Source organism: Pseudopipra pipra, chromosome 4 (assembly GCF_036250125.1).
Source record: "Pseudopipra pipra isolate bDixPip1 chromosome 4, bDixPip1.hap1, whole genome shotgun sequence".
NCBI classification, from domain to species: Eukaryota; Metazoa; Chordata; class Aves; order Passeriformes; family Pipridae; genus Pseudopipra; species Pseudopipra pipra.
The window spans coordinates 22,874,413-22,888,400 of NC_087552.1; the positions used below are offsets into that span (position 1 = coordinate 22,874,413).

At 39.3% G+C, this 13,988-nt stretch overlaps 1 protein-coding gene across 3 annotated transcripts in view; it reads left to right on the plus strand.

Moving 5' to 3' along the window:
• LOC135412924 (melanopsin-like) overlaps positions 1-13,988 on the plus strand; it is a 45,296-nt gene that overhangs the window by 13,063 nt on the left and 18,245 nt on the right. For all 3 annotated transcript variants that reach the window (XR_010430032.1, XM_064651927.1, XM_064651926.1), the window contains 3 exons: positions 9,683-9,825; positions 12,113-12,246; positions 13,752-13,955. Coding sequence is in view for 2 of the 3 variants with exons in the window: in XM_064651926.1 (XP_064507996.1) it covers positions 9,683-9,825; positions 12,113-12,246; positions 13,752-13,955 (481 nt within the window). In the remaining variant the exon portion in view is untranslated. The remainder of the gene's footprint in view (positions 1-9,682; positions 9,826-12,112; positions 12,247-13,751; positions 13,956-13,988) is intronic.

Genomic DNA, 13,988 nt, shown 5'->3' on the forward strand with positions numbered 1-13,988 from the left:
CACCAGTGCAATCAATAGGTGTGAAGTGCCTAAAACCTCTGGAAATCGTTCTATTCGTGCAGGATTTAAAGCCACAGTAGGAAAGAGAGTTATAAATGAGGAGGAGCACTTAACTGCAGCCTTCCTATCCAGGAAATGTGGTCTCTATAGAGATTATCAATTGAAATTAGTCTAGAGTCTGTGGGTGCAAAACACATACTTAGGTTTACTTGGCTCTGGATGTCATTCCCAGTTCCTTTTGAAAGTAAAATAAGGTAGGTAGGAAGGTTTTCAGTTTACTGAGACAGGATACCAGTCCTCAAGGAACTGAAATAATATTTCATTTCACTTATGGCTTAAACCTTTATTTTTTAACTGTATGTTTTGGAGGTTTTATTACTGGTATTATGGAATATTTTAGGTTGGAATGGTGGTTGTCAAGTCCCATCACCTGCTCCAAGCAGGGCTAACTTCAACATTTTGAAATGCTCTATGAATGGAGATTGTGCAGCCCTTCTGGGTCCCTGTTTCTGTGCTTCAGGATTTCACTGAACACTTCGCCTGCTGCAAGTTGCATGTGTTACCTCTGTTCATTCCCTGTGCACCTCCAGGAAGAGTCTGGCTCTGCCTTCTGCACATTCCCACTTCCATGAACAGAGGAATATTAAACAGAAGCAAACAGATATTACATGGAATAAACCTCAGCTTAGAGTGATCAGACATTTCTTTGATCTAAGCAGAAACTAAATGCTACAGCGTTTATACTAATATAAAAAATTTGCTTGAAGTTGGCAGATTGAGAATGCTCCCTTGCTGTATTCCCCATGTTCTTCCCCTAAAAGCTTCTGTTACCAGATACTATCGGGTGTAAGACACAGGAGATGGTGGGCCTCTGATCTGACTACTTCTAGCAGTTTTCCTGTTCCCAAATGTACATGATGGAATGAAGCAAATGGCATCAAGAAGTTTGATTGCCCTTCACCCCCACCCTATCATCCATGAGCAAAATTTCTTGTTGAAATATGGAAATTACCCTAGTTTAGAATGTCTCCAGTTTCAGGCCTTCAGTTAAGAATATTTCCTGCAGAAGAAGAATCAGTTTGTTTGTAAATAGTGAAATGTATAGAGCGAGGTGGATTCTTTGCTAAATCTGCAGTTCTTTATGCTCAACTAGTAAAAATTGTAAACAAACTTTATTGTAATGTAGTTAGAGAGGGAAGTGTAATTCTACTATTGTCATTTGTGCTTCCTTCATCATTCACCACACTTCTTCACAGCTGACAGAATAAATATAGAGCAGGGAATCCAGCAGGAACAAAATTACTACATTGATGAAAATTATTAGCTATACGTATTTTTAAAAAGTAGCAGTAGAAAGATTATATAGGATTAGTATAAGTTAATAACATCTTGCCTTAACTGATTTATTGAGGTGTGTTTTCGTTTTGTAATCACCCTTTGAAAAGCTAATGTCAGCTGATAGGGGTTTTTTTCACAGTCCTTAAAATAAGCACATGTTTTCATGGTATGTGTTTAAAATGCAGGGCCCTCTTCTCAGAGCAATTTCCACAGATCCACAGACCTTCTGCAGCAGGTGAGTAGGTATCCCCGAGAAGCTGAACAGTGGAATGAAAAGACTGCTCACATCTAGATGAGGTGCATAAAGCTAGAGGTGGCTGGCGAAGGATTTACTTTCAGCTATCAACAGTAAGGAAGAATATTTTTTTTAATAAAATATAAAAGTCTAGATACCCAGAAGCCAGAATATATGTTCAAGCTCTTTGAAAGCTCAGAGCAGAGATCAGAAACCACTGACAGAGATGAGAATTTCAAGTTGTGTTGCCAACATCTGTGGACAGAGACATTTCTTCAGTGCCTCTGTTAAATCCAGTAACATGTGAGCATCACCCAGCAGCTGAGTTCACTGCTGCTCGTCCTGAAGCCTGAGGCTGATGGAGTGGGAGAGGGTTTGATCTGGGCAGGTGATGGATGCTGTGACACTGTGTTGTCAGCAAACAGTGGCAGCTGATGAAATGGCTTTTGATGCGTGGTGGGCAGGCTGGAGCAGGAGCATCCTTGTCGGAGGAATCTGTGGCTGGTGAAATGGGAGCAGTGGTAGTCTGGCACCCTGGGGTGAGTAAAACAGACCATGATGAGCTACAGGAGCTCAAATGAGGTGGAGAAGGGAGAGCAGCTCAGGTGAAGAGCCCATGTTATCCCCAAGGGTTACAGTGCTAGTGAGTTCAAAACACCTTTGCCACCGAGTAGCAAACATAGAATCATAGAATAACAGGATTTCTTTTTTTAGGTGAACTTCATGTGACTATTAAAGAACTGCAGTTAGCAGCAGAATACTCAGAGGGAGAAAAATAACCTATGAATTTATTACATTGAAGGAATTAACCACTATATCATGTTTTGACCACCCATGTTTTTCTCTAACAAGCTCTAAGGCTCTAAAAATATATCTCTTGAGATTTCTGCACACTGCTTTGTTGTTGCACTGTGCTAACAGTCGTCTGTTCCCTCATGGCCAAACAAATATGCACTGGACTGTGATAGTCCAGCTAATTTTGATGCAGTGTCAGCATTGATTAGATGTGTTCAGAGTGCTGCCTGCCTAAGTGTGCATAGCTGGTGTTGTAATTTGAGGTGCACTTGGACATAGCACCAGATAAATTTGATGGTGTTTATGGCCAAGGGGACAATATGGTGAGTGTCTCAGGGGTCACATTAAGGAACTGTCTGTGCTGGCATGCAAGCCTGTGAGAGATAATAAGGGAAAGTTGCACTGAGCCCTCAACTGAGTACTAACAGCTTCCGGTAGTGGGTTTCTATTTGCTTGTTTTTCAAAAATTCTTCAGTCATGGTTGAATTTGGTTCTTTTAGATCTTGGGCTAGAATTGTATATGTTTAAATAGAACTTAAAATTTCTGTAGAGGAAAATGTTGTGAAGACCTGGTTAGTACTACCTTGTCTGGATTATGCAAGTACAACTAGTATTGAAAAAGAAATGCTCTCGGCAAACATGCCTTTGGTGTCTTGCCTTAAAATTTTCAGGTCTTGAAATTAAAGTCCAGTGCCTCAAGGTTTGATTATAGTAACTTGGATTCAGGAAGGGGGAAAAAAAAAGAGTACTAGTTAGTTGCCAGTACTTCCCCACAAAAAACAAGGCAGTGAGTAACACAGTGTTCCTCCCAAGGCTGCGTTGTGCAGGCACACTGTGTAGAATAAGTTGTAGAACTTTGAGTTAGGTGTCGTGTTTGCTAACCCCTATCCAGGCTATGCAGATAGTGCTCAAGCTGGAACATGAGCCAGGTTGTTTTCAGCTGGGCTGATATTTGTTCTTGGTGGTATTTTTTGGTTTTTTGTACTCTGAGAAGCAAATGTGTCTTTTATCACTGATTTCAGTGGTGTGGCTGAAGATGTACATAGAAACCAATGTCTCTGTGCTTTCCTGAATAGACTTTACATTTTAAGGTTCTTATAATGTAAGTCTCCAGAGCTGAAAATATGACTTAGACAGCTTTATAACTAGCAGACTGATATTAAAACTTAAATTACTTTCACTTTTATTGTTTGTTTCTGATTGCTGTATGATTCTCAGGTGCGTGATTTTAATATAATATTTTATTAATTATAAATTATATGAGTTATTAATATCCCTTGCTTACATTGACTCAATTGTCTGAATATGTAGACATCTGAGTATGCCTACTTTGTTGAGTATCCATCCGGTTTATTCTCATGGTATTGAGAACTTGATCAGATTTTGATGGTTTTCTCTTTGGGGTATTTTTGAGGTTTTTCTACCATCCCCAGCCATGTGTCATTAGATTGCTTGTGAGAAGTTTAAACACAGATATCAAGGGCCTGAAAGAAAGCATCTCGTCAAAGCAGAGGCTGTGCTGAACATGAGGTCTTAAGCATACATACCGCAAATCAGTGTTGAAATCAAATATTAATTTTTTTCTTCAACTGGCTGTTCATTTCAGTAACAGCCCAGAAGCAAATTGCTGGAATGGAATTAACTAGATACATATTTTATTGTAGAAAAAAATTCTCAAGGTTTTTGCACAAACTTATGATCTCAACCTGGATGAACACCTGCCTAGGTCTGGAGCAAATGTCTGACTTTGGTATCCATCTGGCTTTGCTGTTTGTCCTGTTGCACACAGCACTGGCAGCTTCTGTGCCCCTTTGTCGCTTTTGGATGGACTGCATTGAATTCACAGGTCTGTTGGCTAAACCAATTTTCATTTTGATTAAATGCACACTATAAATACGTGTTTGAGTGCTCCTTGCTTTGGCATGTGAACTGATTGGAACGAGCTGTGGAAGAAGGCTGTCACCTGGAGACTGACAAGAAAAGTAACATTTCCACATGTGGATGATCGCGGTTTAACTTGACTTTCTGAGGACTGAATTAATCTGAACTTACTGTATGGTGTTGAAAGGCAGTACTGTTAACTGGAACATGCATAGCTGTTGTTTTGATTTGGTTTGGGGGTTTTTTAATACCCAAATTTATTAAGAATATTTTCCACAAGTCTTCATTTTAAAATGCATCATAGTTTGAAATATATCCGATGATCACTAGTTCTACTATAGTCACCACATAGCAACAACCTTCTGTTTGCTGCTTCAGGAGTTCCTATGTACAAGATATTCATATGTACAAGATATTAATTAATTCCCAAATTTTGTTGCAATTTCAAACCAGGTGCTGCTTCATACTGAAATTACCCCTTATATGGACTATGAGTGAAATTACAAGGAACTTGGCAAGTACTATCTGGTAGCTAGCACACACAGATTGCTCCTATCTCATCATGCCTAAGTATTATTTACTGTTTTTCTTTAAAATTTGTAGGTGTAACTGTATAGACAAGTTTTCTGTACAGTAAATAAAACTTCTACACTGAGAATCCACATAGCAGTTCAACACAGAGAGGCTATGTTGTTGATTCATTCCCTTGTTAGTGCACATTAATCCCCCATGTAAGCAAGCCCTTGCTTAAGCTCATTTCAGTGTAAATCATTTCCACAAGATGAGCTTGCACCCATGAGCAAAATCAGAGTATAAATAAAGCTTTAGATAATCTTACATTCACCTAATGCACATCATACAACTATTTCTAAATTCAGTCCATTATTTTCTACCCCTACCCATTTAAGGGGACCTGCCCTTGCCCTCCTTTTTTAATGACAATATTTTGTTTTCTGCATTGCAGCCTTTATTAATCTTTCCAGCTGGAAAGTAGAAATAGATGTTTCTAATTATTTGGACATCGTTTTAGCACTCAAGATCAAGTTACAAAAGCTTTCATAGAATAATTTTCCTCATCTGTCAAGTTTTCCATTTTATTTTGGGAGAAATAGACCGAGTTTATTTTTATATCTGATGCCTGCTTCCTTTGCCAGACACTTAAGGGACAACTGTTAATTTTTTTATCCTCCATTTGCCTGCAGATCTAATAGTTACCCTGCCAGGAAAGCCCTCCAAGCAGCCTCATAGGTGACAACATTTTGATATTGTAGTCACTTGGTGTATAAGGGTAAGGCCACATCATGTTTTATGAGAGTTGTCAGGTCCAACATCTCATAGAGTCAAAATGCAAGTGATTGTAGCATTAATTCAGAAGGAGTCAAACAAAGCGAGCACAGGGTCGGCAAGTATGCCAGAAGCTGGCCCTGCTGCAATTACTGGCATCTTCATGGGCTGCTTATTTACATTTGCATTTTTGAGTTAAAGAGTCAGGTCATTCTGGATGGTGCCCTTAAAATCTTCACTTAGGAAATGGATGTATCTTCAGCAGCGTGCTCGGGATTCTGTCCCAGGACCACAAATGGAGGGCAGCAAAGCCAGTCTGGGGGAAAAATGGAAAGGTAACATATCTCACATGAGCCCTTGAAAACTCACTTCACCTGTTAAATATTCAGTATATTCATTGAATAAAATGTAATGCCTTCATTATCATCATTAAAGAGAAGGGGCAAGACAGTGGCTTATACAGAACAGGCTTTTCATTCTGCTTTACATGGCTGCATTGATACTGAGCATCCATAAACATAATTGGTTGAGATTGACACAATTGGTGTCAGCTGTGCGTTACCATGGCACTGTGAAACAGCTGAAGCTGAGGGACCATCTCCCAACATGTTCTTAAACTTTTTAAATTTTTGTTACATTCTCAAGGGGTCTAAATTTGCTGTTACTAAAATGAAAATGACTAGTCTAAAGTATAAAGTCAAAGAATAACTGCACAATGTACTCTAGCAGTTAGACAGTGGGGCATGCAATGGATTAAAAATCTGTACTTTGGTAAGTCTAAAAGGCAGGACCTTTCCCCTAGTGCTAACTAATTTTTTACTGAGTTATGCCAGCTGTCATTGACCATACATCATTTTGGTGCTAAGAGAGGCTGATATAGACATAACCCAGTAAGACTCATGAGTGTCTTAGTGAATGCAACCTGCTGTACTTAGCTGCTCTCCTGCTTTTCAAGTTAAAGACTTGTAATAGTTATTTGGGTTTTCCTGGCTTGAAAAGACTCATAGCAACTTGGAATATTCTCCTATAACTTAATTTTATTTTTATTACTTGTGAGAAACTAAAAACAAAACAACAAAAAAATGCATAGGGTGGTAGCAGCTTTTAAGAATATCTACAAAGACCAGCTTCTCATTAGAGCTCGTCACCAAACTTGGAATTTCTTTTTCATATTTCTGGTCCTCACCTCCATACAGTAAAATATTTACATTAAGAAGCATACAGCTTGTTAATTAAAATTGCCAAAAAGCTAGCTTTTCAGAGGTGACATTGTAGGAAAATAGAAAAAACTTAAATTTAGTGAATAGTCTAAAGACTCAATGATACTGCTACTTGTCTCCAGCTGTGTGTTATTCTGCATTGAGAATGGGTCTATATTAGAAAAGCAGCATTTTTTCACCAGACTTGGTTTTAAATTATCAACCTTAAGTGTATTTAAATCTTTATTCTAAAAGTTTTCTATTGTGAAATTATACCAAATTGGTGAAATACATTATGTGAGTAAAATGAGGTGTAAATTCTCCTTGATTACCTACAGGTATTTGTACTAATTTAGCCAGTTTTATTTAGAAAATTTCCACTAGTTTAATGAAATTATTTTGTATCAAAGTTGAGGTTCTGTACTGAAATATATACACACATAGACATCCACATTTGTCTTTCCAGATTCCAATTACCATTAAAAATGGTTTTTGGTCTTTATCATCTTGCCACATTTCAAACAGCTGGATGCCTGCCACATCCTCTGGTATCACTGACAGAGTGAATGAGTTGCTGTCTTTCCATTCAGATGTGAAACTTATTCTTACCGCTATTAACATTGCAGCAAAAGTGACTGTGGTATTTTATGGACTCCCCTGAAGGCAAGATCCAAAGCCTGTGTAATCTAAACATCCCTCACTTTAGCTTCTCACTGAGATTGAAGGCTCTGTGTAATCCCTGGTATTTATTGCCTTCCAAATTCCACTCTGTAAGCATCAATATATTTCATCTAATATTGCCAGCAAACTGTAAGCTGAGTTTACAAATGTGTCATATGAGACATTTTTCAGCTTTTGACACAGCTCACCACCCGTAAATGAATACACGAGGCCAAAATATCCAAGTCAGCTTCTCTTCATCGGAGAGATAAGGCAAGACACCGTTGGGTGTGAAATTCATAGTCCATTTCTCAAATGAGTTTCTGCAACAGTGAGTTCCCATATGTTGAAGCAAAGTATCATGCGTATGACAGGCATGTACTACTTGTCCTGAATTACATTTATATAATATTCCTCTATATAATAAACCTCTATATAGGGGCAAATCCTAACAGATAAGCTGGAAAGGAAGCAAAAAAAGGATCCTTTTCCCTTTTCCCCAGTTTAGCCTCTTTGGTATGCATTGCCAGAAATGAGGCAGGGTTACGATTTAGCACACACACGCTGCTAAGAAGATTGGGTTTGAGAGAAGAGGAAAGGAATTTAGCGTGGTTAATTTGCATGCTCTGAAAGCATGGGGCTGGCTCTGTCTGGTGCCACCAAACAGCCACGACTGTGTTCCTCACTGGGCCATCTCGCCATGCACTGCCTGCTCTTACACTACCTCTCACACCTTTTTCAAGGGTAAATGCTACTCACCGTGACATTTTTTATTGCTATCTAACCACTGGACTAACAGTCACAGATCCCTAGTGCAACCAGCACCAGTAGATGCTCTCTTCCATTTCTTTCTACTTTTACAGCAATGAGATATCTGGTGAAGTGCCATGTTGGCAGTAGCCATCCTATCATGGGTAGACATCCTGTCATGTCAGACAACTGAGAAGGCTTGAAAGTAGCTTTCGGCTTTGGAGCTATAGCTTTTGTACCATTTACTACATCACTTCAGTCCTGGGAGCTTTGCTGTCAGGATTTCTGCCCCAGACCCGTTGCTTTGTGGATACTCAGGGGGTGCAATGCATTTCACCATGCCCTCTCTATTGCCTAATGCAACCACCCCAGGGAGTGCCCCAGGGGGGTCACAGAGTTGAGGAGATGATCCCCACAGCTAAGACTGTTGTACAAGCAGGGAGCTGGAGTGTGTGCACTTCATAGATGAGTGAGGAATAGAAGGCAGAAAAGAGAAGCAGCAGTATGAAAGATTAGGAGCTAGCAACAGGGAAAAAAAAAAGGCTGTTCTCATAATTTTGAAAATGGATGCTTAAATATTACCAGGGGGACAGTAGTTATCATCTTGAACCTGTTCTGTCACCCAGCTGTTCTCTCAGAGGACAAAATCAGGCTTATCCCATACATGGTATGTTGCTGAGCTACACAGCGGTGAAATGTGGTGAAGTGAAGCAGGTCCCTTGCTTTGACAAGGTGCCACATCTTTGACCAAGCCATCCAGATCTGACCACAAGTGTAAGGCTTAGCTGCTTTTGACTTGGTAAATAAGAATCTCCATGAGGCAATTCTGACTCTTCTCGTTGATAATACTAATGAGAGCTGAGTGCATTAGCTGTAGGCTGCCTTGCTGCTGAATTTAGCCAGTGATAAATATGAATTTTATTTTTAAAAAAAAATGTGTAGAGAGTTTATTCATGTGCTGGAGATACAGGCAGTGAAAGAGGTGTCAAGACTATTTAATGTATTTGTTCTTGCATAGGCAATGTTACTGCTACCATTTTACTTCTCATCTCTGAACTTTTGCATGGGGAATTCTTAGGTGTTGCAGCACTGTAAGTTAGTGGATAGTGAGCCTGGGAAGACCCAGGAAATTTAATGTTTGTAAGTGTGGGATTTTATATCATTGCTCCTAATAAAGCCAAAGTGTGATAGGTTATTCCTTGCTGTCAGTTTGTGTTGTCAGCTAGCTCTGTGCCCCAAAGTGAGGCAGTTACCCAGAGCAAGTCTTTTTCATATCATCATCATAATTTCCTTAGTTGTCTTTTCCAGTCTGTTTTCCCTGTTGCTCTTTTCTTAAGATAAATATCTACTGTCGAAGTAATAGAAGTTACTTGAGGAAACTTGATTACAGGGCATCTGAAAAGAACTCAGAGGTGCGTATTCGATTTGCATGAACCATGGAAGCAAATGCTCTGCCTTACTTCAACAGGCTGAGCATGTGTTCCCTGAAATAAGTGTCCCAAATGGGCTAAGCTTTCCCTTTCCTCTGTTTTCCATCTAGGGTTTGAACATGAGTACCCAGCCACATACTGTGACCAAGACAGAGATCCCTGCTCATGTTCTTTACACTGTAGGAACTTGTGTTCTCATTATTGGCTCCATTGGCATCATCGGAAACCTCCTAGTTCTCTACGCATTTTACAGGTACAAAAATTCCTCTCGTGTTTAACCTGACTGCTCTTGAGGTTCATGCGTGCAGATTTCTGCATTGCTTTCTTCTTGGTTTAAATCTTCAAGCAGAGGCTGATGTAAACAAATGGAGAAGGGGAATGAGAGGAAGGCAACCCTGCACACACACACACATCCACATGCATCACTGATAACCTTAGTGTGAATTCCTCATGTTTTAAGGAATCAAAGAAAATGAGAAAATAAATACCTTGTTCTATAAACAGAACCAATTGAAAGTTTAAAGAACAGTTCAGCACTTTTAATGATAGAAATCACAGTCTCCCTGTTGCAGACGCTTACCCTGTAGTATTTGCAGAAATACTTGACAAACACTGACATTCCTCCCAGCAGCCCAGATGTCCTGGAAGGACCAAAGAATCAATGTGCTACATGAAATGAGCTCATGCCACCAGTGTATTCCCTGCTTCAGGCAGATCATAGGATTTCTGTCAGTCTGTGTGCTCTCTTGGCAGAGTAACAGACAGCCAAAGTTACTGCAGCTAGTAACTGCAAAAATCTCATGGAAAAAAAATAGCTACCCTCTGTCCCACAATGTGATGATGAATTTCAAAATCCTCCGTGTTCACTGCTTGCTGTCATTATGCATGTTGATGTAGAGGGGGCCTGTAATGCTAGAGACACTAGTGGGATTATGAACCAAGTGTTAGTTTCCTATTCTGAAAGACAAATAAATTAGTTATTTTGAATAACTGGCTTCTAATATGACTTAATGGAGAAAATAAATTCCCTGCAACTGTGGATACCTTCATGATTTTTTAAATGCAGCACAAGCTCTGCGTTTTTGAAATTTGTGTGTTTTAGCTGGTGTAAAAAAAAGCATTAAATTTTCAAAGTAGGAAAATATGCACTGGCAGTTGAGCACCTGGGAAGGTGTGAACTCTGCACCCTCTCTCAACCAGTTGCTGGCAGTTATTAGACCCAAGAATCTGATAGCATTGAGATGGCTTTCTCACTTTCTTTTTCAGTATTTGTTTATCATCATGAGGAAAGAAATTCATGTTAGCTGCAAATACTGCTATTGCAAAGCACATCAGAAAGCCCTCAGTTGTTCACCTTCTTACACTGAAGGAGACATTTTTTAGGAAAAGAAACAATTATTTCAAACTATTGAAGGTTGCAAGAACAAAATTATTTATAAAATTCTGCCTCCTCCCTGTGTCTCACAGAGCATGCCAAGTCACCCCTTTTTGTATTATACGTACCTAACACTCGCAAAAGCGCTGAATTCAAACTCCGGGTATCAAAGCCTTTAACTCCATGATACAGCCAATACAGCGGTTCACACTGGGGGACTACTAGTTCAATGTTACACCTTCTCATTATATCCCCTCAAAAGTGGCAGTTGAGGATTTGGGTGAGCTGAACTCACGAATTAATTTAACTTTCCTAGTTGGACACAATATTTAATTAGAGCAACAACAACATATTCAACCAAACAACTCCAAGTACAAGTGAGAGGTTCTTTATCTTGTTACCAGTATCTTTATTCCTCTCAAACAGAGCTAAGGGTAATCCTGAATACCCACTGAAACTTTCCAAGAAGGTTTTTACTCCAGATATCCCTAGAAAGTGAGACTGCATGAGGTGGTGAGATGTTGGTAAAAGAACTGGAAGTCATGTTTGTTTTCTTTGGATAAGCTTTGCTTGCAGACTGTTGCTTTCACACTCCTTATTATGGCATTTAATATTGCCTGTTCATCTGCAGCTGAGAGCTTTCATTCTCTCTTATGAGATGTGTATGAGCAAAAGTACTTTTTCCAAATCTCAGTGCATGCTCTGCTTGTGTGGTAGCACTTTGCAAAAGGTCGTTTAGTTAGTGGTAATGTGCCAACTCTTCAGGTCAGCATCTTTTAAAATATCACCAAAAACAGATCCTTTGGCTCAGTAACCTGCTTCAGATCCTGGTCGTGTGCAGTGCAAGACACAATCAATATTACAGCACTCCTAAGGAACTGCTCTATTCCAGAACAAATCCATATTTGTCAATACAGCTGAAACTCTTCTCAGTTTGAAGAGGAAACAATCCATTTTAACCCTCCTGCTCTTGTCAGTCATAAGTTCATAAGTTTGAAATGACTGCAGCTGAGGCTGTATTAGCTGACTGATGATTAGCAATTGATTCACTGTAAGTAACCATCGATTCCAACCTGGACAGTATTTGTTTATGCTAGTAAGCAAAGCTATAAAGTTAACTTTTCACTTTGTCTGTTTGAAATCGTGTATTTCTCATGTTTTTAAGCAACAAGAAGCTGAGGACACCCCAAAACTACTTTATAATGAATTTAGCTGTGAGTGACTTCCTGATGTCGGCTTCTCAGGCACCCATGTGCTTTGTCAACAGCCTGCACAGAAAATGGATACTTGGAGATATAGGTACTTTTCATCACTAATTTGTACCTCACCAGCTCTATGCTGTCTTTGGCCTGTTTTTGCCATAACAATCTTTGCTTGTGCTGTGGAGACAGCAGCACAAATCTCGAGTTACAAGCCCAGTTCTTGACATCATCAGTCAGCATGATGTCACATGTCTTGTATTATAGGCTTGATTCTTTTATCTTACATATTTTGGAAAGGAAGGAGTCAACATCAACATGTAATTGTATTACCCTTTAGCTTGTAAGGGAGAAAGTAGGTAGAAAAGTTTTAATAAGTTGTAAATAGTTTTTTTGTATTAGTTTAAGGTGTAGTTACTCCTTTTATTTAGAAATGTATGTTGATATCCATTAGCATGCTTCTAGGAATCTCATATTTAATTAAAAGATATAAATAACGATACTCAGTTGAGGACTCTGCAAATTTAGGCTCCTTTCATGCCAACTGCAAGAAAGAAAAGGTGATAAATGCTCAAATTATAGCTGAAATGTGAGTATAGCAGGAACCTCAGAAGGCTTGATACTCTGATTGATTCTGCTCAACACATCATTGGGCGAAAACTTACACAAAGTAGTGGTTGTATAACAGTGGAGCAAGCCTAGAAACCATGTACTTTTTAGCAGCACAGAAGGGACTCCAGAAGGGACTCTGCTTTAGTTCGATTTTAGTCTTGCTCATCCCCTTAGATAAAATCAGTGTAAATTATTGTGCTGACACAAAGCTGACACAACAAAGCAATTGATTTGGATTGAGTGGGATTTCGTCCTTAGTTGCAGATTACTTATAAAGACTTCAGAAGTCTATTTTAGGGTTGAATTGGGTATTTTGACTGCCCGCCATTCCTAGTAGGCTCTTGTCTATAACCACATGGGGCAATGCAACATTTCAAAAAATGGATGATCTTTTGACACAGGTTTCTGAACTAAATTCTGGACAGTGTAACTCTACAAGTTTCATCTGGTAGTGCAATGCCTGAATGTAGAGAGGTAAAAAAAATCTCTTTCACGTAAAAAATGTTGGTTCTTTTAAAAAGCACTGCCATTAAAAATGGGAGTTGGAGCTGTTTTACAGCTGTTTTAGTCATCAAATTTAAACCACTTCTGTATTTTTAAGCCACATTAACCAAAGTAATTTTTTGAAACACTCATTGGTCATTGGCAGACAGATGTCTGCTGCAGCCTGTTAAGATCAATATATTGGGCAGCAGTCCAGGAAAGTATAACTTTAATTAGATTGGATTTTCTTTGAGGCAGTTTTCCATTGACAAAAGGTTCCCAGTTGCAGCCTGCAGTGGAGTAGGACCTTTTAAAAACATATATTTGTATTTTATTTATATTTGTGTTTTTCTAATAAACAATAACTATGAAATTGTGAGGCTAAGAAATTCTTCTAATGAGAGAGGAGTCCTGAACCAGGAAAAAAATGGGAGGTTTATTACGACGGGCTCTGAGAGAAAACGTGTGTCTTTTCAAGAAAATCCCTGACATTGCCATTTTCTGCTTCAGGCTGTGACTTGTATGCTTTCTGTGGCGCACTCTTCGGAATAACCTCAATGATGACTTTGTTGGCTATTTCTATTGACCGCTACCTTGTGATCACTAAGCCCCTGCAATCCATACAGTGGACTTCAAAGAAACGCACCATACAGGTCATCGCCGTCGTGTGGCTCTACTCGCTAGGATGGAGCCTGGCTCCACTCTTCGGGTGGAGTATGTTGTCTGCTCTCTCTCTCCTCTAGCGTT